The 26,426-nt window shown below is 39.4% G+C and overlaps 1 protein-coding gene across 2 annotated transcripts in view; it reads right to left on the bottom strand.

Moving 5' to 3' along the window:
- The window catches only part of AAK1 (AP2 associated kinase 1), a 156,880-nt gene that overhangs the window by 43,479 nt on the left and 86,975 nt on the right, over positions 1-26,426 (bottom strand). For both annotated transcript variants that reach the window (XM_008585992.1, XM_008585991.1), the window contains exons 3-9: positions 19,042-19,150; positions 17,403-17,545; positions 7,344-7,465; positions 5,931-6,012; positions 5,318-5,450; positions 2,579-2,682; positions 553-632 (exon numbers count right to left, since the gene is read on the bottom strand). In XM_008585992.1, coding sequence (XP_008584214.1) covers positions 553-632; positions 2,579-2,682; positions 5,318-5,450; positions 5,931-6,012; positions 7,344-7,465; positions 17,403-17,545; positions 19,042-19,150 — 773 coding nt within the window. The remainder of the gene's footprint in view (positions 1-552; positions 633-2,578; positions 2,683-5,317; positions 5,451-5,930; positions 6,013-7,343; positions 7,466-17,402; positions 17,546-19,041; positions 19,151-26,426) is intronic.

The raw sequence follows: 26,426 nt of genomic DNA, 5'->3' as shown, positions 1-26,426 counted from the left end.
CCTGGCTCCCTCCCTGTTTTCTCTCACATAGGCATTTCCCCAAATAATATCTTTGCTTGGCTAATCCTCTCTTGGCATCTACTTCCTGGAAGACCCTAGGTTGCCCAGAATGTGATTAGCTATGACCCACAGGGTCTTCTGCTGTTCATGAACCTAGTGCTTTGACTTGTACTTTCCTAATGTGGCTGGAGCCATAGAAAGTCAGAAAGAAAGGGAAGTGGAGGATTAGGGTGGTGAGCTAGGATAACCAAATGCCAGGACACATGTTTAGGACTCTCTTATAGTGGCAACATTTAAAGTCTGTGGTTGACTCATCTCTGAAGGCCGCATCAAAGGAAACAGCTGTAGAGTTCTTGATTATCTTTTGAATGCAGATCACGGTATTTCATTATACTCCTCTTTGCATTCCCAAAGAACAGCTTCTGCCTGGGGGAGTCAGAGCCTACTTTCCTGATCTGGGCAGCCTCCAGTCAAGGCAAAATAAGAATCAAGAAACACAAGGCATCCTCCCCTGCTGATGCAGCAACCTGAGGATACTAAGGCATTTCTTACCTGGCCTTTGGCTGGGTCTTTTTTGCAGCTGCTTCACTGGCTTTCACTGGTTCAGGAAGCTTTGCAGGAATAGGAGAGTTCTACGGAATTGAAAGAAAAGAAAAAAAAGGACATCACAAATTCCTCCTTAAAAGAATAGCCAGCCTAACTGGGGCTGATGGAAATACATTTTGGGATCTTCGGGAGTGGCTTTCAGGCCTGGATCTCTGTCTAGTAGAGGAAAGGGAAGTTAACCAAATGCATATCAGATTCAGCCACGGTCAGGGAAGCAACATATATAAGAAGAAGAGAGAGCTGCCTGCACGCAGCACACTCTCACTGATCATTCTCCATCTCTGTATCAGGCTAAGTTCACAGTGACTTGATTTCAGTATCTTTCTCCTCCTACAGCACAGCTCAGGTATGATGTTACGAAAGGAATGGGAATGAGATTTCTATCACTTATATTATATACAAACTCCCAGCCAGATCTTGGAGAAGTTAGAGCTGACTACTGTGCCAACCAGGGTGCATTCAGTCTTCTAGTTAAGAATGCTGGGAGGAAACTACAGCAACCCAGAATGTTTGGCTGCCAAGCCAGCACCCCTTCCCAAAAGTGTGCAGCACTACTCAATCCACAAGCCAAGCAGAGTTCCTCTAGCTTGGATTCTGCACCATCTATCTCATATCACCTCTCGAGGGAGGACCAGCTAGCTGCTGCCAATCATGAAACAACTGCTCACCAAATGACATGGGACTTACAAAGTCTACTTTTGTAAAACTAGTTACCAATTCGAATGCTTCCAATTATATTTCACATTATTTAACTTTATGAATGGAAAAGTGGGCCTGCAAAAGAAAACACAGTCATGTGATGCTACTGTATGGTATCCCTCGTTTCAACCTGGAAAACCTGACAAAATACTAGTTGTAAAACTGGCTTTTTAGGAGGGTACTCTCATTTCCTTCATGTGTTCAGGTGGGGGGAATTTCTGCTAAAAACATTGTTTGAGCTTCTCCTCCACCCTTCAAGCATCCCTCTCCCAGCCAAGAGTAACTTATTTGACTGATAAGACTGGGAGAAAAAGTGAGCTCATCTGGTTTGCCCCTACCCTCCCTTAGTCATATAAGAACCTGTCCCACAGGAATCAGGCTGTGACACCTCAGTCATGCGGATCTAATGTTAGGGAGCCTGACCGGTCAAGCTCTGTCCTCTGACACAACCCTATTAGTAATAAAGCCAATATTCTGAGCTCTGCTTGAAAGTGTCCTGCAACTGATTCCAAACGTGGGAGTAAAAGAGAAGTATTATTTAACAGCACTCTTAAGCGCAAGTAGTGACACTGAAACTTCATTTTTGGAGAAACTAGGAAGAAAATTTCAGATTGGAATCTATTTATTATAGCACCGGTTAGTGAAATATACAAGAGAATTGGATCACAATGTGACATGAAAAATATGCCAAGATTGTAAAAAGGGTGTTTGTAAGCATTTTACACTGAAAACTGAGTGTGGAGTTTAGGATTACTAGGTGTAGAAAACATTTTATGGCCTGATGTGTGTGGGGAGGGTAGAGAAAAAGGAGTGTGAGTTACAGATGCCAAGCTCAGAAGCAAAATCAAGAAAGCTCCACTGTGAGGAAGGAAAACAGGGACAAGGAACTTAAGTTCCAAAAGGCATAGGTGCAAGTCCAGCGCCTTGCCTCAGGAAAGCAGCCTGCCTAACCACCTCTAAATACAATAGGCATGTTACTCTTGGTGAACTGTGAAAGCTGACATGAAGTTGGTCAATCTTCACCCCAAATTTTCAACTCAATCCATAGGGTATATCTTTTGTTCAGTGTAGTTGCCTCAGTTTTATAATTAAATGCCATGGGGAAATGGAATTCTCTTTATAGCAATTTCTTCATAGTTAGCTTTGCTTGAATGCCCTCTAGTAGATAAAGCACAGGACATCTGCATTCATTTAAACAGCTGATTAATACCCCAGGAACTCTAAATGGCAATTTGATAATGTTTACTTCCCCTAAAAAGCACCATTCACGTACCTGTACATTTGGGATCGGGCATTCTTTCTTGAGTAGTTTAAATGAGAAGTAGGAGACCTGGTAAATATCTGGCCTTTTGTCAGGGTCTGGTTCCAACATATACCCTAAGACAAACATACGTGAACATATTTAATAACAGCCTAACAGTTACTACATTAGCTAGGAAGCATAATTTTTCCTCTCTCTACTACCAAAGTTTTGTTGTTTTTAAATTTTTTTCTCAAAAAAGTCAGACAGAACAATTATCCTTTTTCCTCCCCTCTCAGAAAGGAGAAGCTCTAATTTTCCTAAATATTTAATATCCACAAGAAAATAAAGTATTTGAGTTTGTAAACAAGATACTTGAAGTTCATATTCTGTGCCTTGCACAACAGATACTCAGGCTCTCAACGTGAAAGTTACCACCTTCATATTCTATACCCAGGAGGTTACACGGTCTTATTTCTGGCTTCCTTGGTTCATACTATCTTGCTAAACAAATGATTATTCTTAACAATTATAACCAAAACCCAAACTTCATGAATTTAATTATTCTTTGCCTAGAGATACTAGCTGGTTGCCAGTTTTAAAAGACATTACAAAGTAACATACACATATCTACTTTTACTGTGATCTCTAGATCACCTGTCTATTTCCAGGTCTTTTAAGCTTCTTGCCATCTTTGAAGCTGGAAAAATCCTCAGGAAAAAAAAAATCCTTAAGAAAACACAAACCCACACATATATATACAAATGACAATGCAAGGCAGTTTATTGCTTTAGTAATAAAATGAACAATTTGGACACCAAGTTCAGAAAAGATCAGTGAGCCTGCAGCTTTGTGAGGCCTTGCACGAGGACTTAAGCTAGTCCTTGCGGGCAGTCAGTGGGAAAGCAGAGAAAAGACATTCCGGGTGAGAGAATACCCTGAGCAAAGAAAAACTTGAAGAAAGGCAAGAGGAACCAGAAGGACAGGGTTGAGAGAGAACGGGTGAGTGAGATGGAACCAGAATACGAAGGACCTTAAATGCCATGCTGAGAATCTGGGCCCTACTGTGAGAACACTGGCAAGCCGCTGAAGTTCTCAGCAGGAACATGAGAGGGTGATGTTTCATAAGATTACTCTTGAGGTAAGGGCATGTTGGATAGATTGAAGACAGGAGAGAAGGTTGTGGCCAATATAGTACAGGCATTAGCTGGCAGGGTCTATATATACTACGGTGACAGTGATGAGAATAGAGAGAATGAACTGCAAACAGGAGAAACTCCAAAAAGAGAATTAATGCAGCTTACGAAATGGCTAATTCTTTGCTCTCTCTTGCTAGCTAGATCCATAAGAAAATCTTAAATTTCATTTATCTAAGCTTGAATGGTGATACCATGAGAAAAACTGAAAAGAAGATGGGGCACTTCATATTGGGAGTAAGTGAAGGGGGGAGGTGGTGCAATGTTGATAAATTTTATTTTAGACCTGTGAGTTTAAGGTGACAGTAGAATCTTCAAATAGTTTGTAAACTAAAATAGTTTGGGTAGGATGTCAATGTTATAGACATTCATAAAGAGTTGTTTTTCCCAGTGTGAATTTACTGCACAAATGTTAAAAAAAAAATACCAAAAAAATCCTACCTGTCTAAAATCATATTTGGCCATTTTCCCATAGTTCCTTCAAATCTCAGTTACATAGCTCCAATTCTAGTGTAGATATAATGCTTTAACTCTGAAAACAATCCAACAATCACTAAATGCCATTCTTTACATACCTTTTTTGATAAGTGGAAGAAGTTGATTGATAAAACTGGCAGAATGGATTGGGCAGTCACTTAAAAGCTGTGACTATGTTAATTTGGGTAAGTTACCTATACTTTCTCAGCTTCAATTTCATTATTTGCATAAGAGGGATAGATAATTACGCTTAATATATAAAGAGTTTTAAGAATTAAATGAGGTACAAGTAGAACCCAACAAATGTCAGAGGCTCCTCCCCACATTTGTTGCTTCTATTTTTTCCAGTGTATCCCCACCCAGTACCCAAACTGGGTTGCTCAGGATTTATAACGTATAATGGTTAAAACTCAGATGCTAAATGTCTTGACCAATATGGAAAGATGACAAAAATCTTCTGTTTCTTTAGAATTTTAGTACAGGGGCTGGTGCAAAGATTACTTATTCTACCATCTGGTTAATGAATGTCAGTACATATGCTTGCTATGATGATTTGAAAGAGTGGGGAATCTTAAGATTATTTTAAACAAAGCACTGAGTTTAGATTCTGGTTATCAAAATCCAGTGATTAACCTAAATGAGGGGAAAAACCTGGTTCCATGGAATTATATAGTCTTAATTATGTATTCATTCCAGCCAATGCACTGCAATCAATTTCACTTGAGCTACTTCCAGTTTTGCAAAGATGAATTTCTTTTCTTTTTTTTAAAGATGAATTTTTTATCACTTGGTATGAGTCAGCTGGATTCCTTTTGGTACCAGAGCTTTCATACAGACTGCAATAGAACACAGCAGTACTATACGGCTCAAAGCACAGTTAGGATTTCTGCTTGTGCAGCTGGCTTAGGTGTGAAACAGAGTTTAGATTTCCAGCAAAAAGATCTACCAATCTAACTAGACATGTTACATTATCTTGAAATTCCCAACCATTATCAACTAATTCTTTATGTATGCATCAAATCCATTGCTCCTTGAATTTAATCGAATTCATTCTTAGTGTTAGAGATAAAATATGTAACTAGAAACTTGGAATACTTACTAATTAGGCAGTGCATATCTTGAGAATATCGAGAGTTATCAGGAATTGTGAAATTTCCATCACAAATTGCCACCTGACTCTCCCCAAATGGCAAAGTGAAGTAGCATAATTTATACAACAAACATCCAAGAGCCTAAAAAAGTAAAGAAAGCAAACTGCTACTACTAGTTTATTTACACAACTGCAAATGGATCTAGTGAGAGATACCGACCCCATCCACGTTTACTAACAGATAAAAACTACATATTACTAATCTCTTAGAAACTTAAATTTAGAACCCAATGATAATATCAGCCGAATTATAGTATTTCTACCATTATTATCAAATCATGCTCTTGTAAAGAGCAAGTAGTTTACCTGTTTTTCTCTTAAGAACTAGTAATATATTTGTGAAAACCACCTGAATAATTTTCACAGAGCTCTAGAGTAATACTCTTTGTCATGCTTTAAGAAGCAATGGCTGGTCCCCTCACATCAAGAACAACCCTGAGGGATAAGTAAACAGTGACATGGTACAGCAACCATTGTGCTATAGAATTGTCTGCATTAAACTTGGGAGTTTACAATCAAGACTGTTGATATCTGAGGTGTGGATAGGTTAGTTGACACCTACCCAAATATCTGCCTTCGTTGTGATGATTTTGCCACTGTACAGGTTGACCATTTCTGGTGCTCGATAGGACAGTGTTGTGTATCTACAATCAAGAGATTCATTTTTTGTTAAATATGTCAATGCTATAATTAAAAGCCAGGAGCAGCAGAAATACTTTTATTTTTAGATTAATAGAATCCAATTTCCTGGGAGCAATCTGCAGAAGAGAGTAGAAAACATTAGTGCAGATAAAATGAAAGGCTGTCCTTGGTACAATTATATCAACACACCATGGCCCTCTAGCAGCAGTCCTTCTAATCTAAGGTCATGTGGGGACCCAGACACTAATGCACTAAATAAACTACAAAAGCAACTTTTCATGGGTCCTCAAATGATAAAATCTTCTATAAATCCTTGTCTGATATATTTTGCTGATTTGTTTTTTAAAATAGTAAACCCTTTGAATGTGGCTCAACATATTTAAAGCACATGCAGTACTGGCTGTGAACCTTAGAAAGTGGGCCCTGGGCTGGGGTGAGAGGTTGATGGGATCAAGAGCCCTTGCTCTTTGCTCCTGGAATAGGGCTGAAACAACAGCTTTTTTCTTATCTCTGGCTCAAGAAAAGAGTAGTGTAAAGCACATCCGCAAAGTGAGTGTCTCGGTGTTACCAAGCACGTGATTTGTGCTGTCTGTCTATGGATCCCAGATGGGACTGGTTTAAATGTCCATCACGGCCTTGGACCAGAATTCTTCTTGCCCAGGCTTGGCTGCCTGGGGTGATGCACGAAAGGAGAGAGAGGATCAGGATATAAGTGTGCAGGCTAGACTACTGATTTATTAGTAGTAATAGTAAGTGCTGTTGCCTGTGAAAAACCCAACACTGTGGACAAGAGGGGAAAATGGGTCAGGCTTTTACTGGAGTCACAAATCTAAAGAAGCTTTTTCTCATAGAAGTCAGTGATTCAATATCTGTAGACTTCAGTAATCCTACTCACCATTAATTCCACCAGGCTGCAGGTGAACTCCTTATAAGCAGGAAGGAAGCAGCAATTAAGGTTTCAGTAAAATGCACATCTGTCTGACTGACAATGTCATGGTTGTGATCACACTTAAAAACATCACAGTACTTTTATGGTGTGTATATCACTGAGCTTTTTATGGGCTATAAGCTTTTTATGATGTCATAAATCAAAATAACTGTATACAATGATCATAAGAAATTGATAAAGTACTATGTAGATTCCTTGTGATCAATGCTTGTGAATGCTGTCCTTATCCTTCACTTAAAGTCAAACAACCCAACTGTGAATATAATGCTCTCAGGTGAAGGACAACTGACTAGCACCATTCTCTCCCCGCCCTGACCTTCTCATCCATAAATTGAAAGTAGACTTGTTAATGGACAAAACTCCAAGAAAGGAGGAAAAGCTTACTTCTTAATCTCATCTTCTACTGCATTGACTCCCTCAGTTTGTGGATTCTGGAATTTGTTGGTGGCGCTTCCGAAGTCACACAAGACATAGTGGCCTCGGTCATGTAAGAGGATATTTTCAACCTGAAAAACATTCCCCAACCACCCATTCAAGATACCATTTAGTAATGCATGTGAAAATTTGGTTTCACAGTCACATAAATAAAATGTTTTATTTCAGACAATCTCATTAATGTGCACGGGGAAGTTATTCCCCTTCAAGTATCTCAACAGGGGGCATCCCGAGTGGAATAAAATGAAATGCACAGTAACAGGGTAAAATGAGGGTGGTGAGGAAACTCCATAGTGGGGGAAGTCCCATTTTTCTAGGTTTCCAGAGACACTTCTCACCTCTGCAGAAACAGTCCTCATACTTTCATGCCTCTGTTCCTTTGTTATTGCTCTTCTTTCATTCAAGGATGCTCCCCATGATCCCCACCTCTTTTCCAACTATCGAAATCCCAGTCACTTTTCAAAACCTAGTTCAAATGCCACCTCCTTTTTGAAGGCTTCCTCAGTCCCCCACTGAGACCAATGTCACTCTCCCATTTTCTTTCAGTATTTCATTCTTCCATGATGCTGATTATTTCACTTGGATCTATGAGTACATATATCAATGTCTTTACTACACTGGGTTATGATTTTAAGAATTAATATTTTTTAATATTTTACTTAAATGATAAAATGCCTGAGGCAGTTTCTCTGGTCAAGTATTATCCTAATTTTTTAAATGAATTCTTTGGGCAGTGAGTTAGAAGTTCTAGGTAGCAGGGAGCTTACAAAGACCAAAAACTAAAGAAATCCCTGTTATCAAAAAAGTCTACCAATGAAGTAACAACTCTAAAATAGTGGGCACTATGTATTCGAGATGTACTAATTAATTTTTGGTACAGGTGAATTGAGCTGACTGGTATGCTGGTGGACAGACCTGGCTATGCGTGGGCAGTAAAATGGCAGCCAAAAAATCTTGTTAGGCCAATAAGACTGAAGTCTCCATTGTCTTTTGTCTTCAGCCTTCCAAAGACTGATCACCTTTGGAAAACAAAGGCAAGAGTAGACTATAAGCTCCTTAAAGACAAGCATCATCTCTTAACCATATCTGTAGTCTTCTCTACCCAGTGCCTAACATAGTGCTTGGTACAGAAAATGTTTGTTGAATGGAACAAACCAAAAAAATAGAAATACTCAGAAAACTCTGTGTGTGTGTGTCTGCATGTGAAAGAGCACTGCTCTTTCAGATGCAAGACCAGGAGCCACCCAATACCCAGGCCCTACTACTATTACCGACTCTTTAAAAAATATTTGGTCAATTACAATTATCTCTTCTTCCATGTTTTTAATTCTTTTAAAAATTACATTAAGTATATTTTATAGTCTTTATCTGCTAAGTCCAACATCTGAAGTCTCTGCGGCAAACCGATTCTGCAGTTTATTATTTCTTATTCCTACTGACCTTCATTCACAGTATAATAGTGAGGGGTTTTGCTCTTGTTATTAACTCATATTCGTTGGAAGTTCGTCTGTAGGAAGTCTTTTTTTTTTTTTTCCTTTTTGTCTTTTTTACTGACCGGTAACGGGATCGCAACCCTCGGTGTCGCGCCCATACCGGGGACCGGCAACAGGATCGCAACCCTCGGTGTCGCGCCCGCACCACACTCAGCCAGTGAGCGGGAACCGGTCTCCACATGGGATCCGAACCCTCGGCGGGAGTGCTGCTGCGCTCCCAAGTGGCGGACTCTCCAGTGCGCCACCGGGCCGGCCCTGTAGGAAGTCTTTGAGACCTGGGTTTAAAGTCTGTTCTTTCAGAGTGGATTTGCTGGTGCACCTGGGGGCACTACAAACCTGGAATCATTTTAATCTAAAATTTTTACCTTGGGATTCTCAGCCACACAGGCAGTCTGACTATGGCCATCAACCTGAGCAGACATGCTCTTATGATTAAGAATTCTTAATCAAAGAATTATGAATTAAGAATGATTAGGAGAGATTTGTTCCCTTGAGATAAGACTAACGCAGAAAAATATTCCCACCTTCTAAATCTTTTTAAAAAGCTCATCAGTTTAATCGATTTATACAAAGTGAAATAGTCGAGTTATCTTCAGCATATACTCACTTTAGGAATCTAAAATAATTGCAACAAAGCAACACAAATGTCTTCAATCTAATTTAGAGGTTATAAAAATAACAGCCATCACTTACTGAGCTTTTACTATTGCTAGTTCTTCTGTACTCAGCACTTTACATGGATTATCCCATTAAATACTCATAACGACATCATTATTATCCCTGTTTTATGGGCACAGAGTAAGTCACTTGCTAAATGTCACACAGCTAATAGGTGGTAGATCTGGCAGTGAACCTAAGAGGACAAGTAATTACATTTCTACCAGGGCAGGAAGCAGCTTGGAAGCAGAGCAATTACTCAAGGCCCCCCATCCCCACTCTCCAACTGCAGTTGGGGTGGTGACTTTATACTTGCCCAGAGCATTGGATACAAGCTTAGTTCTTTATGTTCAGAAATACCCTTATAAAAGACATCTAGTCAATGAGGAGCCAAGTGTGTAAACACTCACCAGGCTGGTTTGTCCAATGTCTCCTAAGCATTCCTCATGTCACCTAATTTGTCCTTTTATTCAATTGTTTACTCTCCACTAGTCAAATCCTAGCTGGTATTAAAGACCTTGCTCAATTCCCAACTCCTCAGTAAAACCTTCCACAACCAACTACAAAATCTACAGAACTTACTGGAGGAAGGGTAGGCAAAGGCCTTCAGGCCAAATCAAGCCATGCCCGTTGGTTACTTATCGTATACTCCACGGTTGCTTTTGAGTTTCAACAGCAGAGTTGAGAAGTTGTGACAGAGACTGTATGGCCAACAAGCCTAAAATATTTAGTATCTGGCCCTTTGCAGAAAATGTTTGCCCCAAGGTCCAGGGTTTGATCCCTGTACTGGTCAATCACCAAGAAAAAAAAAAGAAAGAAAAGAAAAGTTTGCCAACCTTTGGTCTATAATAATAATCACTAATAATCATTTAGAATTCTGCAACATTTCTTCTAATGTGGGTTGGTATTTTACTTCTTACATATTCATGCTTGCCTTGCCAAGTAGAGTGCAAAAGCTTCGAGGGCAAGACACTGTAGTATGCCTATGTATCTCCCATGACACCTAGTCTGGTACTGTACACACACCAGTGACCCTTAAATGTTGCTGATGAAATTACTTATTCAGTGTCATTCAGAAACAATCTCCCTCCCTGACCTCATGCAGCTTACAGGGCTCATGTGATACCATGTATGTGTGCACTCCCTTTCCCAGTCAGTTTCTACACTTCTAATGCTGGAATGTACATGTAGAAAACTTAAAAGTTAATTCACATCAAAACACAAACAAGGTAGATATAGGAACTAAATCACTGTTGGGGAGAAGCAAAAAGACAAAGGAGAGGATAAAATAGACAGAGGAGAGAACAAAGATGAGGCACATTGTTGGCCCGATAAGAACAGTAACCCCTGCTCTGGATACTATGCAAGTTTGCTGGGAGGATCAAACAAGATTAGGAAGGTGAAATCACTTGGCACAGCCACTGTAGCAGGTGCTGCATTCTCCAACCCCCTCAGTCTATCCCTGTGGTTTGTAACTCCTGTGAAATCCTCCAAGGCCAAGCTGGCCGCTGTTGCTGCCCTCCGTCACCACCACCACCACCAAAGCACTTAACACAAAAGAATAGTGTGTGGCAACGACACTGGGCTTAGGGAGCAGAAGACCTCAGAGACTATATAAGATGTTTGACCTTGGCCAAGCCTTTAGGCCTCTTTTGCTTGATTTCTCATTTGCAAAGAGAAGCTGATAATATTTCCATCACTGTTGGTAGGAAGCAAGGAAGAGAATGTATGTGAAAGCAAACTGTAAATCTCCCTATACAAATGTAAGATTGTCATTAGCATTCATTTATGAAAGAAACACGTTTGAACTCCTACTACATGCCAAGCACTTTTCTAGGTTCTAGGGGATATAATGCTGTAGATAAAACGAAGTTCATACTCATGAATCTTAGAGTCCAATTGAGGATAGTGAGAAAATAATTATAATTGGCTGATAATGATAAATGGTATGAAAAAAAGCCAGCAGGTTAATATACATAAGGTGAAGAAAGATACTATTTTAAACAGCACAGTCAGGGAGGGTCTTTGATGAACAAAGCAGAGATCTGAATGAAGGAGAAGCCATGGACCACCTGGGGGAAGAGCATTCCAAGCAGAAAACAGTCAGCACAAAGGCCCTGAGGTGGGAGTGTGCTTAAAGGGACGGAGGCATTGAGGATGCCACTGTGTCTGGACCAGCACTATGCTTGGCACTGATAACGCAAAGAAAGCTGAAAACATGGGACAAGACAGATTACGAGCAAGCGCTGTCAGGGAAGGGGAGATGAGATACTGTGGGGGCCTTAGAGGAAGTAAAGGAATTAGATAAGTGGAATTAATAACAGGAACAAAGCACAGAGGCAAGTGTGATAATAACAATGATGGTATAAGTAGCTAACAGTACTTACTAAGTGCCAGACACTGCCCCGTGCACTTTTACCTATAACATTTCATGTAATCCTTACAAAACCTTATTGACCCCCTTAACAGATGAGAAAAGGGAGGCCAGAGGAGTCACTTAATTTACCTGAGGTAACAACGCTGGATGGGCAGGATTTGGGCTCAGGCTGCCTGACTGCTCAGAGCACACCCTCACCTACTGCACTAATGTGCTTTATGCGACTAAGGAGCATGAACAGTTTAGACTGGCAAAAAAGAAGGGAGCAGAAGGAGCAAGGACCACAGATGCAGATGAAGGCAGACTGGGGACAGCCACTCAGGAGCCATTCAGCATTTTTAACAGATCAGCAGCACATGAAAACAGCCATTTTAGGAAGATTAGCTTGGCAAAAGAAGAGGGAGAACAAGAGAAGAAAGACAGTGAGGGCAGGTGCAATGGTCTACATGTGAGATGACTGGGGCCGGGTCTAGGGTAAGGCCAGTAGGGACAGAAAGGGGTGGGTGGGGGCAGATTAAACGAGATTAGTAAAGTAGAGGAACAAGTGGATACTGATACACCGTTTTCTGAAAGCCTCTAAGAATTTGCACAGTGACTTTGTTTTTGGCAAAGTCCTTAGGACGTAAGGCTAAGATTGGTTATCATTGCTCACAATCCTCAAATCTTTCAGTTCTTTAAGAGTTTGATGCTGCCCACCATATTTCCCAACCTATCAATTTCAGGGGACTATTCAAGTTGTCACTCCCAAACTCCAGTTACAGCTTTAGCTAAAAGGTCTGGAAAGCCACCTCCTTTTGACCTCTGCATCTCAAGATTATTCTGAACAGGTATGATATTTAGGCATTTCAGTCAGAGAATGTATTACTACTGCAAAACCTGTACTGAAAACTACATGAAAACCATGAATACAGATTTTCAAACCTGTGTTTCTAAAAATGGGACAAGAACCTTCATCCTATTATACTTCATGAGGTCAAAATCTCTTTTCTGACAAAAAAGGAAACATCTATGACTTTTTCAACATGAATGTGCTTGTTAAGCCTTAATCCTTTCTTCCCCTTTCTTAAGTGCTTGGACAGATAGCATGCTATGATGTAACAAAACAAAATAAATGAAAACCCCCAAATAGTAGTGAAAAACCTTGGTCTTTACTCTGGTTTGATCACTTAATTACCTGTGCAGGTTATACAGCCTTTCTGTGCTAAGGTTTCCTCATTGGTAAAGGAGAGGGCTGGCTGAGGTGACATTCCCAGATCTATGACCCCATGATCTGCAATAATGATCTTTATCTTTCTTCAGAGAGATGAAAATAATAAATGGGGGAAATAATTGAAGGGTTTACATAATGTATTTGAGGAGAGCCCTTCAATATAGAACAGTACTTCTGTTATGGTTATTTTTAGAATATAAGCTATGTAAGGACAGGGGCTGCTTTTGGCTTATTTCCTCTATGTATTTGGAAAGAAAGGCCTTCTATGTGGTAAGCAGAGCAAGAGGAGCTTTCCTCAGTTCTGCACATGAGCGAGCAGACCCAGATACAGGGGCTCAATGAGGCCCATGTCAGGCCTGGCCCATGCTCTTTCCCATGTCCCACAGACTATTCACAGTGCTGCCTCCTCACCAGATGGAAATCCTGCTCACAGAGAAGCAACCAGCACTTCGTCTGGCCAACAGGAAAATGAACTTCTTGGCCTGGCTACCACTAGGACTGTGGTGGCTGGTTCCAGCAGTGACATGGAGCTCAGAGTGGCTGAAACCATGTAATGCAATGACAGGGCCAGGGCAAACAGGAGGTATGGGGAGCAGCAGGTGAATGTCACTGCCCACCATGCATGTACTAGTAGAAATCAACACACTCTTATGTGCTAATGAAAGCATCTAGATGGCACCAAGTGTAAGATTTGGGTAGTTTTAGAAAGCTTCAATCAAAACCACCAGGATACGAGTAAAAACAATGGCACCACAATTGAGGTCTCCTTCCACAAGTCCTTATTTTTGTTCCCTATTTCCAAGGTATAGTAGAAAGGGAAACATAGCCAGTCTCCTGAACCATCATGAGCAAACAGCAGCATGCCTGATGGTCTTCAGCACTGACCACAACAGAGCCCAATATTGAGTTCCCAGCATTGCGCTGCTTCCCCCTAGGAGCGCTGACAGCGGGCTGGGGAACAGAGCAGGGCCACCTCTTGCTTATGCAGCTGCCTCCCCCTGGGACTCCAGCTTGCTCCACACTCCCCTGCTGAAATACCTTGCAGCTATTCAGTGCAGTGAAGGAAGAGTCTGAGCCCTGCTGCCTTAGTCCTACCACAGACCTACCCTGCGTACCCTGGCAAGACACTGAGCTCTGAACCTCAGGTCCCATCACTGTGTAATCCTGACCAAATGCCTCTCAGGAGTACTATGAACATCACAGGGCATTACTACCATGGAAATATGTGAACTGGGTAGGTATTATTTACTGGTATGAAATTATTATCACTTAGGCTTCACTTAATCCAATAAATGTTTAAAAGGTAAAATGAAGACTTTCTTTAAGAACACGGGAATAGCACTCAAAGGGTCTTGTATGGCTCTCTCTGCCTCCCTCTTGCTATCACCTCTGTGCCCTTTCAAGCATTCGCTGTGTAGGGAAGTGCCTAGAGACTGGCACGCACTCTCTCATTCAACCTTACCACAACCCTAACAAAGCAGGCATGTGATCTCCACTTTACAGATGAGGAAGCTGGAGCTCAGAGAGGCTAAGTGAATTGAGGAGCAAGCCACAGATCCTGGGAAGGAGGAGCTAGGAAGAACACGCTGTCACAGAGGACAAGAAAGGAGACGGTCACAAAGGAGCCAGAAGCCATGGGAAGAATAAGACGGGGACTGAAAAATGTCCTTTGCATCTGACAACATGGAGGAAGCTGCCTATGCTCATTTCTCACCACACTTACAATTCTGACACTATCAGTCATACAGTGCTGCAGAATCACAGTTCAATGAAATCCAGCCCTATTTGACATGGAGGCAAGAACAGGGCTATGGAGAGGCCCAAGGCCACATGGGTCACAGAAGCAGAGCCCACCAGCCACACTTCTCCCCTATTCCTGTACCCCTCACAAACTCTTCTCCAAGCAGACAGTAGGGATAGAGGTCAGGTTCTTAAGTTTTGTTACCACTGTCTATTTTGAAATACATGCTAACAGTATTTAACCAAGAATTTCACTCATTGTTAAAGGCAGCTAGGAATAAAGTGCCAATATGTATTCAGAGTGGTGGCTGCAGTCACTCTAGCCTTACCTGTAACTGGCTATGCACTGGCCCTTACCTCCTTCTCTCCATGTGTAAGAACTCTGCTGTTCCCTTCTATAGGCAGCCCTTTGGCTCTGCTCTCTGCCTGGAATGTTCTTTATCATCTCTGTGACTATCCAAATCCCATCAGTCGTCTGAAACTATATTTTTCCAGAAAATTCCAACCACCATTACTTGATCCCACTATTTGACCATACATTAAGCTACTTGATTCTCTTCTATTTATCACCTTCTTCTATAAAGTTTTGTATTTCACCTATTTCTGTTTCAAGTCTAAATATTTCATTTATATCTGTTTACCAATAATACTTTCAACATCTTGAAGGTAGGAACCATGTTATATCTTTACCACCACCACAGAATTATGTACTTGTACTACGCTAGGCTCATAATAAATATTTACCAAGATACGTTCTCCTTTTTCTACTCAGAAAAAAGACTGACTATGGGCAGAGGTACACTCGAGAAGGCTACCTTAGGCTTTTGGAGGTATATACCTATCTTCCTATAAGCTAACTGCCTTAGTACAGAAATGCCAGTATGCACCACTTCATTCCCACTAGGATGGCTAAAATAAAAAAGGACAATAACAAGTGTTGATAAGAATGTAGAGAAATTGGAACCTTCATATATTGCTGATAGAGGTAAAATAGTGTAGCCACTTTGGAAAACAGTTTGAAGGCTCCTCAGGAAGTTAAACAAAGAGTTACCATATGACCCAGCAATTCCACCCCTAGATATATGCCTAAGCGAATTCAAAACATATGTCCACACAAAAACTGGTATACAAATGTTCATAGCAGCATTATTCCTAATAGCCAAAAAGTGGAAACAACTCAAATGTCCATTAATGAATAAAGAGATAAACAAAATGTGGTACATCCATACAATGGAATATTATGCAGCCATGAAAATTAAGTACTGATATAAGCTAAACGTAGACAAACCTTGAAAATATTATGTTAAGTAAAAAAAGTCAGACACAAGAAGTCACATATTATATGACCCCATTTATATGAAATGTCCAGAACATTAAAATACATGGAGACAGAAAGTAGATTAGTGGTTGCCAGGGGCTAGTGTAAGTGAAGAAATGATTGCTAACAGATATAATGTTTCTTTTGGGGATGATGAAATATTCTAGAATTAGATAATGCTGCTGGTTGCAAAGCTTTGTAAATGTACTAAAAACTACTGAATTTTACAATTTCTTTTCATTATACCTGTGTTTCAAGAAACTTGCTACATGGCAAATAACTTAGGTGAATTTTATGGTATGTGAATTATATCTAGAAATGTAAGTATGCTGCTGTGATCCTCAAACTTCAGAGTATACAAAAACTAACTAGGGTGCTTATTAAGATATGAACTCCTGGGCCTCCCTGACATCATCGCCAAAATTCTAGCCCAACAGAATCCAATGGAGACTAGTATTCTGCATTTAATAAGCACACTAGGGGATGCTGATCCAAGTTATTTGCTATGTAGCAAGTTGCTTGAAACACAGGTATTATGAAAAGAAATTGTAATTTACAATCAGAAGAGCTGTATTCGAATTGTGGTAGTGCTCCTTCCTAGTTATATGCCCTTGGGCAAATCATGTAAACTCTCTGCTCCTCAGTTTCCCTAACTATAAAATATAACATGTCTTCCTCCAAAGACTCAGAGTACATAAAGTATAGTAAAGTACATGGCATATAGTTGGTGCTCAATAAATGCTAAGCTGAATCCTAACCAGGTGCCAACTCCATTCAACAAACATTGTCAAGTGACAAAAATATGAAAGGCACGGTGCAAGGTGATGGTAATTAGTAGGCAAATTTTTAAAATAATTAATGGATTTTGCAAAATATGAAACAGACTTTAAAAATGAAGCATTTTTGTTTACAAACTATTTAAATTAGCATATTACTTTTTATGACCCTGGAAAAGTGAATTTGGGGGTATATCAGGAAAAAAAAAAAACAAAACAAAACATGGGTTCAGGCATTTGATAATTATAAAGAATTTCCAGAGGCTAGTTAAGTAATAAAATTGATACCTGTACTGTACTTTTCCTCTGTATTTTCTTCCCCCAGGCAGAGTGTAAGCTTAGAATTAGGGACCATGCCTTAAAATGCTTTCACATCCCCGGGGCAGACAGAAAATACTCAGTAAGAACGCACTTAATGAAACAGTGTGGTCTGTTACCTTCAGGTCACGGTGGATAATAGGAGTTTTGCACTGATGCAGACGGGCAACAGCTTCACAGGTATCACAAAATATCTGAAGCACTTCATTCTCTGTAAAACCTGTTTGCAGGCGCTGGTTCATCAGATTTACCACCTGGCCTCCTGAGAGGGGTGCAGAGCAAAGGAGAGGTTATAAACATTCAGACTTGTCACTTAGACCAAGAGAATGAATGGCTGTCCAAAGAGGAGCAGCCTGGACGAAGGTAACAGAATTGTCCAAGCCAGGATTAAAACCCAGGATTTATTTTCTTACAATCCAGTCCCTTCTCAAACATGTCAAAAACAGTTTCTTAATTTTATAAAGCACCCCAGACATGAACTGCCCTCTTTATGTCTTCATGATTGGTAGCAGAACTGAAAATATGGTCCTGCTGTAGTTGCCAGGTTACACTGACCCTGTTACGTATGAGATGAGACCACAGGCTCAACTTGCCTTATCTTCTAGTAAGAACCAGATGGCACAATAGACCCAGGGAGCAGGAAGAGGATAGCTTTAGAGTCTGTACTCTAGGAACTGGCTGGTCTCTCTGTCTTTACTACTTACTGCTTGGCCTGTGGAAATGCTATACCAACATTTAATCTCTATGACCAAAAGATTGATAGCCTCACTTACAAAATTATCCAGTTCCCTGGAATGTTCCTACTACCCAGTCCCTAAAGATTTTACTATCCATAAAAGAATGGGCAGGAGGAAACAAACTGTCATTTTTAAATTTGATAGCATTTTACAAAATCAGGTTAACAGTTAACACAATGAGAGTAGAAAATACTGGTTAATTTTGGGGTATTTTTTGGATTAGCACATATGTAATTTATGGACAGTATTTAAGGGCAGGAAAAACGTTAGTGGAACTAAGGGTGGTTACAAAACAGGGCATAAAACAGTAAGACAATGACCCTAGCTTGTAAGTGACAGCTTCTTAGGCCAAAAAAGCTAAACCTCCAAACTATGGTTGTATGAAACGCAGTAGACTCTGAATAAATTCATGTTAGTCTGGATTTCCCAAGATAAATGTTATTTGAAACTTTAAGCTTTCAACTACTTAACTCCACTGTTAATAGCAGCATCATTTGCATACAGCCTTCTTAATAATTACAGCTCTAGAGCAAGGATGGAAAGGTCATTTCCATTAGACAAAAAGGATTCTTTTATCCCATAACACAAAGACAGTGATGTGAGTATGAAAGAGAACACACGAGTGAGGGAGTGGGGAAGCTGCTTTATTTCTTGCGTCCATCTGGAGTTGGGTCTTTATTATGTATCTTCATCATTTGTTTCAAAGCATCACAAAGAACACATTGATTCTCAATCTCTTATTTTTTCATTTATATACAATCACCAAACCTTCCTAAACTTAACAAAAATGGAGTTTTATATTATCCATCACTTTCAATTGTTTCTGCCACTGCTCCTAGCCATTATAAGAATAACCAAGAGTTGACAGCAGACTCTATATCTTTTACCCTCTTAGTTTTCCCATCTGTAAAACCAGAACATACTTTAGGGTGCAGTGCACATTAAATGAAATGACCCCCATGCCCTTGATGATCAAAATGCTAGAGAAATGAGAGCTTACGGGTACGGTTCATATACATACCTCTACAGAAGTCCATCAGAATGAGAACTTCCCATACATCACCGCTACTCACATTGTTGATACTAGAATCAATGTAACCCACAATGTTCTTGTGCCCTGACAGGTCCCTCTGTGAACAAGAGTTGAGAAATATATCATCAATTACAGATGCCAATAGGGACAGAATTAGCCAGTCAGTTCCACTAGCACAGATAATTTAAATACACAGAGATGACACTACCAGCATTGAGAAGTAAGACTAAGGAACAGGATGATGAACAGGTTTTCCAGGGGTCTCTGAGATTCACAACCATATCTTCAATAGCAATTCCATAACCCTACTAAACCATAGCACTCTCCAGAACCTAAATTCTGGAGTAAAATGCACACACAGTGCCTACTTGCTCACTACATCAGTGCTCCACGTAAGCCAGAAGCAAAGACTCCTCTCTCCAGAAATACTGCAAAGGGGTAAAGAGGAGAGTGATGGCATGAACTATTTAAATATGTGAAATTTTAATTCAGAAAAATAAAATTAAAGTTTTTCTTGGTCATAGGAGCAAAAGTGAATTTAACTTGACTTTTAAATGGTTGATACTGTTTTTCTCCCTTTAGGAAATATGAAAAGAATGACTGCTTTACAAAGTTTTGAAGGGACCACAATAGTACCCAGACCTAAGCATTTTGCTCATAACTAAACTTTTCAAGCCAACCAACTGGGGTATAAGATGGGGCATGTTTCCAGCTCTTTAGCTGGAATTCCATGTGATCTCTCAGGGCTACTTGTGGAATTCATTCATCCAGCAAATATTTATTGAGCACTTCCCAGGTGTTGTGACCCATTTAGGCACTGGAAGTTGCTTCACTCCTTGGTATAGCCATTTCAGTGTCCATAGAGGCAAATCTTCCTAATGCTGACTTTCAAAATCCAAGGTTATTAAGAACTAAGTTGGAGGAGGAAAAAGTGAGCAAGTTTGGTATAAGATTTTTACACAAATACAAGGTAAGATTTCTTTTAACTAGTTTTACTAAATTATTTTACTTTTGTTTTAAAATGTCAGGGGGAAAGAGTGGAAAACACGTAGTTCTATGAGAGCCACCATACAGGGTTGGCAGTTTGGACCATAAGAACAGAAACTACCATCACCCAACTGGAGATTCAGCTGTTTAAAGTGATAAAGTCTCTTTTAATCTGAAATTACATACCAAAATAAGAAGCCATCTCACAGTATCAAGTAAACAACCTGAACCCTGAGCATCAAAGTCAAAACTCATTATAACTTTCCCCTGAGTGACAAATTAAGAACAACTACTGCCTCAGAAATGGTAGACAAAAAGAGGTAAACCCTCAAAAAATATAAACAAAGGGGACCACTGGAGTTGGAAGTCACTGGAGACTTAGTGAGTGTAGTTTGGAAGAAGGGATGGGATGGAGGTGAGAATGGAACTGGACTTGCAAAGAAAGTTGAGCAATTAGACCCAGTAACTACAGATTACTCTTTCAGAACATTAGTGCTTAAGAAAGGAGCAGCATTGAGAGGAGGAGTTTTTAGGCTGAGAGAAAACTGAACACCAAAGAGTAACAGGGACCAGGGAACAGGAGAATAAGGCTTTGAGATACTGGAGAGGACTAGGACGATGGAACAAAGTCCTTTAGGTAAAAAAAGGGGGGGGGGAGTATTAATAGTACTGTTAAAGGGACTAGTCTTAAAGTGACATTTTTTTTTTCCAGGCAAGCAGGAAGTAGACATGGATGTGCATACTGGTTTAAGGCTAAAGAAAAAAGGAATTTGAGTGAGTTCAGATCCATTTGCTTTATTTTTGGTAGAAAGCAAGGTCATCTTCGAAGTGTACAGAAATGAGAAGCTTGATAAGAAAAATAAAAGGCTTAGAAGATATGCTTTGGATAACAGATAAGGGAGATGATGAGGCTGTAAGCAGTCTCTAGAATTCACGTTTTTCCAAAACAAAAAGCGATTTCAGGGTTCATGTTTTAGAGGCCTATTCCACCCTCTGCTTTTCTGTGCCATCATCAACCAACCCTTCTAGAACTTGTTTGCATTTACACAGTCCTGGGAGTAGGAAGGACTGGAGAGAAGTTCTTTACATCCCAAATAAAGCAGATCCTGTCCTCCATATGTCCGCAAAAAGGAATGAGAGACTACTGTCTCTACATTTAACTATGAAAAAGAATCAGCTATACTACCTCTGAGTTTGTCTCACCCCAAGTGGAATAATAAAGCATCTGGAAGAAAGAAAAAAAAAAAAAATTGGAAGAGCCAAGAGAAGGTCAACAGCCATTAGAGGACCAAAACCGAATAATTAACATCTCCAGATGGTACCCTAGAACAGTTTGCCAAGATGTTTGTTAAACAGTTCAAGTCCAAATTCCTGTTCATTTTGTCTCCTGCAGAGATCCTGAGATATCTCCAAGCAGAAAAGATCCCTCTCTTTGGTGGGAGACAATGGCATTTACCTTTAATAATATGATGATCCAGCCACATCTCAGATTTTAAGAGTAAAACTCCACTAGTTTTTAACTCTGATGGAGAAGATCTGTTTGAATGGCTGTGAAATGTAGAAAAGGTCAAGAGAAAAATCTTACTGCAAATTGAGAGTGACTTGCCCTTAGGGTATACTGGAAGCAGCTCCTGCCCAATTCGCAGCAGCAACAGGCAAGAAGTACCCAAGCTTTCCTCTGGCTTTAGTTAAAAGACCAGCCCCAGGCTTGCAGTACAAAAGGGGACATAGAGATATGGGATGGAACCCACAGGGGAAGCACCTCAAACCGCATGCTTATTCAGGAAAAGGGAGGATGTGGGAAAGATGCTTTGTGGCCCTTGGCTACAACTATTATTTGGAGAATTGTGATAAAAGTCTGTATGATAAATATAAGTCAAGACCTGATTTTCAGGACAGTGGGGAATGTTCAGTTAACTATAGATCAGATCAGCTCCTACTACATGAGTTAAGCAGTGATAAGTCTAAAGAGTTTGTGTTGTCATTTTAAACTTTATTTTTTAATTAACATTAAATAACATTAATAAAGAGCTGGCAAACTGTTATTAGAAGATTGCTTTATTAAATAGGTATTTAAAATGGCTTGTAGTTAGCTTAAAACTTTTATATTTAACTGCTTGAAGCACTGAAAAAAGCCTTTTTCATAATACATGCAAAAGCTACCATTTTTGAAAACCAGGCCTTTAACCCAGAGCCTATAGATTATTACAAATTACAAGTCTATTTGGGGTCCTAATTAATGGTGCTTGTAGTGCAGAACAGTATACTATCCCTAGCCACAAAATTCCTGTGACAGGAAAGTTCTTAGTTAAGGCCTTCTGTGGAAAATTGAGTACTCAATTCCCAAGTATATCTATGAAAACCTTTACATTTATGTCCAAGAAAACAGACAGCATTCTAAGTAGCATATAAATAACATGTAATTCACCTCAAAATGGTAAAAAAGAGCATTGTATACAAACCAATTTTCCTATATATCATTTGCTCAGTCTACCCTTCCTTAGAATTTCAGCATGATACCTGATGCTGATAGTGCTTGCATTTGCAGACAGTAAGTTGCCAAAGAACTATTTTCACCTGCTTTGACCATCCTTTCAAATATTCAATACTTTCTGATTTTATGACTCAGAGCACTATTGCTGCCTACTTCTGGAATCACACTATAGTTCAACAGACTCTCTTAAGCAAATTTCAGCTTCTTTTTAACTTAAATATGAAGGAAAGCAGTTCTAAGGCCTGGAATTAGTTTATTTCTCCTAAAGTTGCTTTGTAATAGCCTTCTGCTTTACTATTCCCTTCCCTTTTCTCTCTGTAACCCTAAATTTCCTTTATAACTCTCTTGAAGAGGAGTTACTCACAGGCAAACAAAAACTATCAAGTAGTGCAGTAGTGAAAAATAAAAACAAAAACACTTTGAGATCTAGGCTGGCCCTGGAGTTCTATTGGAGTCCCTTTTGAGCTTCTACTACATACGAAGTCCCAGATATTTTCTCTTCTCTATGCCCACATTTATTTTCCCTTTCCCAAGTTTTACTCATTAATTAATCCTGTACTTACTGAATAGATCTTTAAAGTCATCTAGAGTCTGATTCTAGAGCAGTGCTGCTCAAACTTTAACAAGCATATAAATCACCTAGGGATCCTGTTAAAAAGCAAATTCTAATCTAGAAGCCCTGGGACAGAACCTACGGTTCTAAGTTTCTAACAAGTGTGTACCGATGCTACTGGTCAGGGGAACTTAAAGGAGCAAGGATCTAGAGCAGTGTTATTCAAAGTGTGGTACAAACATCTGCTAGTTAGTAAACTGTTACCAGTCCAGAGATAAGGAAATAAGGAGCTTGCTTTGGGACATAAATTAATCAAATCACTAAGCTAATTTTTTGTTTGTCTATTTGTTAGCAAGATTTTACCTGTGAGAGAAGCAGACCATTGATTTACATTCTGACATAAAATCCTGTGAGTAGCTCCTGTGAGTAGCATCCACACATTTATAGACCACTGAGTTTTTACAAGGGAGCCAAGATAACTCAATGAGCAAAGAATGATCTTTTCAAAAAGTGGTTCTGGGACAAGTGGATATCCACATGCAAAAGAATGAATTTGGACCTCTACTTCACACCATGTACAAAAATTAATTCAAAATCAATCAAAAACCTAAAAATTCCTCAAAGAAAACGTGCAATTCTTTGTGACCTTGGATAAGGGAATCAATTCTTAGATGTGATACCCAAAACACAAGCAATCAAGAAAAAAGTAAATAAGTTACAGTTCATCAAAATTAAAAACATTTGTGTTTCTTTTTTCTTTTTTTTTTTTTTTTAAGGATGACCGGTAAGGGGATCTTACCCCTTGACTTGGTGTTAGCACCATGCTCACCTAGTGAGCCAACCGGCTATCCCTATATGGGATCCGAACCCATGGCCTTAGTGTTACCAGCACCACAATCTCCTGAGTGAGCCAGGGGCTGGCCAAAACATTTGTGTTTCAAATAACACTACTAAGAAAGTCAAAAGACATCAACACACAGAATGGGAAGTATTTACAAGTCATACACCTGATAAGAATTTAGTATTCAGAATATGTAAAGAACCCTTACAACTCAACAACAACAAAAAAGACAAACAACTCAATGTAAAAATTGGCAAAGAACCTAAATAGACAGACATTTTCCCAAAGAACATATACAAATGGCTGATAAACACAGGAAGAGATGCTCAACATCATCAATCATTAAGGAAATGAACATCAAAACCACAATGAGATACCACTTCACACCCACTAGGATGGCTATAATCAAAAACAAATAATAAAAAACATTGGTGAAGATGTGGAAATTGGAACCCTCATACATTGCTAGCAGGAAAATAAAATGATGTAGCTGACAAAACAATTTGACAATTCCTCAAAAAGTAGTTACCATATGACCCAGATATTTCACTCCTGTATGTATACCCAAGAAGTGAAATTATGATGTCCACACAAAAATTTGTACACAAATGTTCATAACAGCATTATTCATAATAGCCAAAAAAGTGAAAACAACCCACATGTCAATCAACTGATGAATGGATAAATAAAATGCAGTATATTCATACAATGGAATATCATACAGCCATTATGAGAAATGAAGTAGTGATACATGCTACAAAAAAGATGAACCTTGAAAGCATTATGCTAAGTGAAAGACGTGAGACACTAGCGGTCCCATGTTATATGAGTCCATGTATATGAAATGTCCAGAATATGCAATAGAAAGTGGAGGAGTGCTACCAGGGACTGGGGAGAGGTGGAGAAAGGGGGAATGGGGAATGACTGCTAACAGGTCGAAAGTTTCCTCTTGGAGTGATGAAAAAAGTGTTCTGCAATTAGACAGTGGTGATGGTTGTACAATCTTGTGAATATACTAAAAATCATTGGACCATATGCTTTAAAAGAGTGAATTTATGGTATGTGAATTTTATCTCAATTTATACACTCAAAAAAAGTAAATAAGAAGCAGGGGTGTGGGGGGATATAATTTTTTAAAAAGTAAACACACAGAGGGAGAAAAGCAAAAGAAAAAAGATCCTTTGAGTAGCACTGACATGGAATAACCAGGAGCCCATATCTCAATACCTACTACAGCCTTTTGACAAGCTGTTTTCTTGGAATAATATCGCTTCCTTAGGCCCTCAGCCCATCTACAGCCCTCACTATAGGACAGTTAGTTCTTCCTTATATCCAACTGGAAACTTCCACCTCCTAATTTTCTAGATTGTCCTCTCTAGAGCAAAATTAGCAAGTCTTGTCTATTTTTTCACTTTCTAAACAGATGAAATAGTATTATTTCGACTGAATCTTCTCATCTCTGGGTTAAACATCCCCACTTTCTTCAACATGGTTTTAAAACCATGTTGGCTGCACTCACATTTATGTACTTTGCTTTGCCATATTCTTTTTATAAGAATGGCCCCAGGAAATAAATGAAATACTCCAGGTCTGGTATGACACATGCAGAGTAGACATGACACATGCAGAGTAGACAAGCATTATCACCTTCTACAATTCTATTAATGTAGATAAAAATTACATTCTTTTTCTTTTGGCAGCCACATCATACTGTAAGTTCATATTGAATCAATCAGCCATTTAAACACTTAAGTCTTTTTCAACTCATGCTGCTTTTACTCTCTGTCTCCCAAGAACTATGCTTGTAAAGTTGATTAAAATAAAATAAAAACCGAAGTATATGACCTGACCTTGTTATTTCATCTCATTAGAATCATCCATTGCTCCAATTTGTAAGGATCATTTTGGATCCTGCTTCTACCATTCAATGTAATTGTTATATCTTCTAACTTTATGTTAGGTACACAAATGATGTGTGTCTTCTATTTCTTTAACCAAGTTATTCATTAAGTGTAAAGTAGTATAAAGCTAATGGTAACCCACAGTGCTTTTTTCTTAGAAAGTTTCCTCCAGATTAATATCAAACTATTGATCAGAAACCTTTATAACTAGTAGAATAACACCTAACTGTATTAGCATCCAGCCTAGACAATCCATCTTGCTCACATATCTCTGATGAGCATCCTTATCCAAACAACTGGCCAAAATCCACAGATACTGGATCTACTGCACCACTACCCCCAGCTCCCTACCCAGGAACCTTCCCAAAGGTGGACATGATGTTAATATGACATGACTTGTTCTTATTAAACCTGAAGGATCTTTGGTTCCCTGCTTACTTATCCAAGTGACTACAAAATAACTTAAAATTTTATTTTATTTTTTCAATGGGTAATATATTAACATTCAAATAGTACAAAATAGGGGCCGGCCCAGCGGCGCACTGCTACAGTGCGCCGCTTGGGAAGCGCGGCAGCGCTCCCGCCAAGGGTTCGGAT

The sequence above is a fragment of the Galeopterus variegatus genome, unplaced genomic scaffold, assembly GCF_000696425.1.
Source record: "Galeopterus variegatus unplaced genomic scaffold, G_variegatus-3.0.2 Scaffold3793, whole genome shotgun sequence".
Classification (NCBI taxonomy): domain Eukaryota; kingdom Metazoa; phylum Chordata; class Mammalia; order Dermoptera; family Cynocephalidae; genus Galeopterus; species Galeopterus variegatus.
This window is presented reverse-complemented; position numbering and strand designations above follow the sequence as displayed.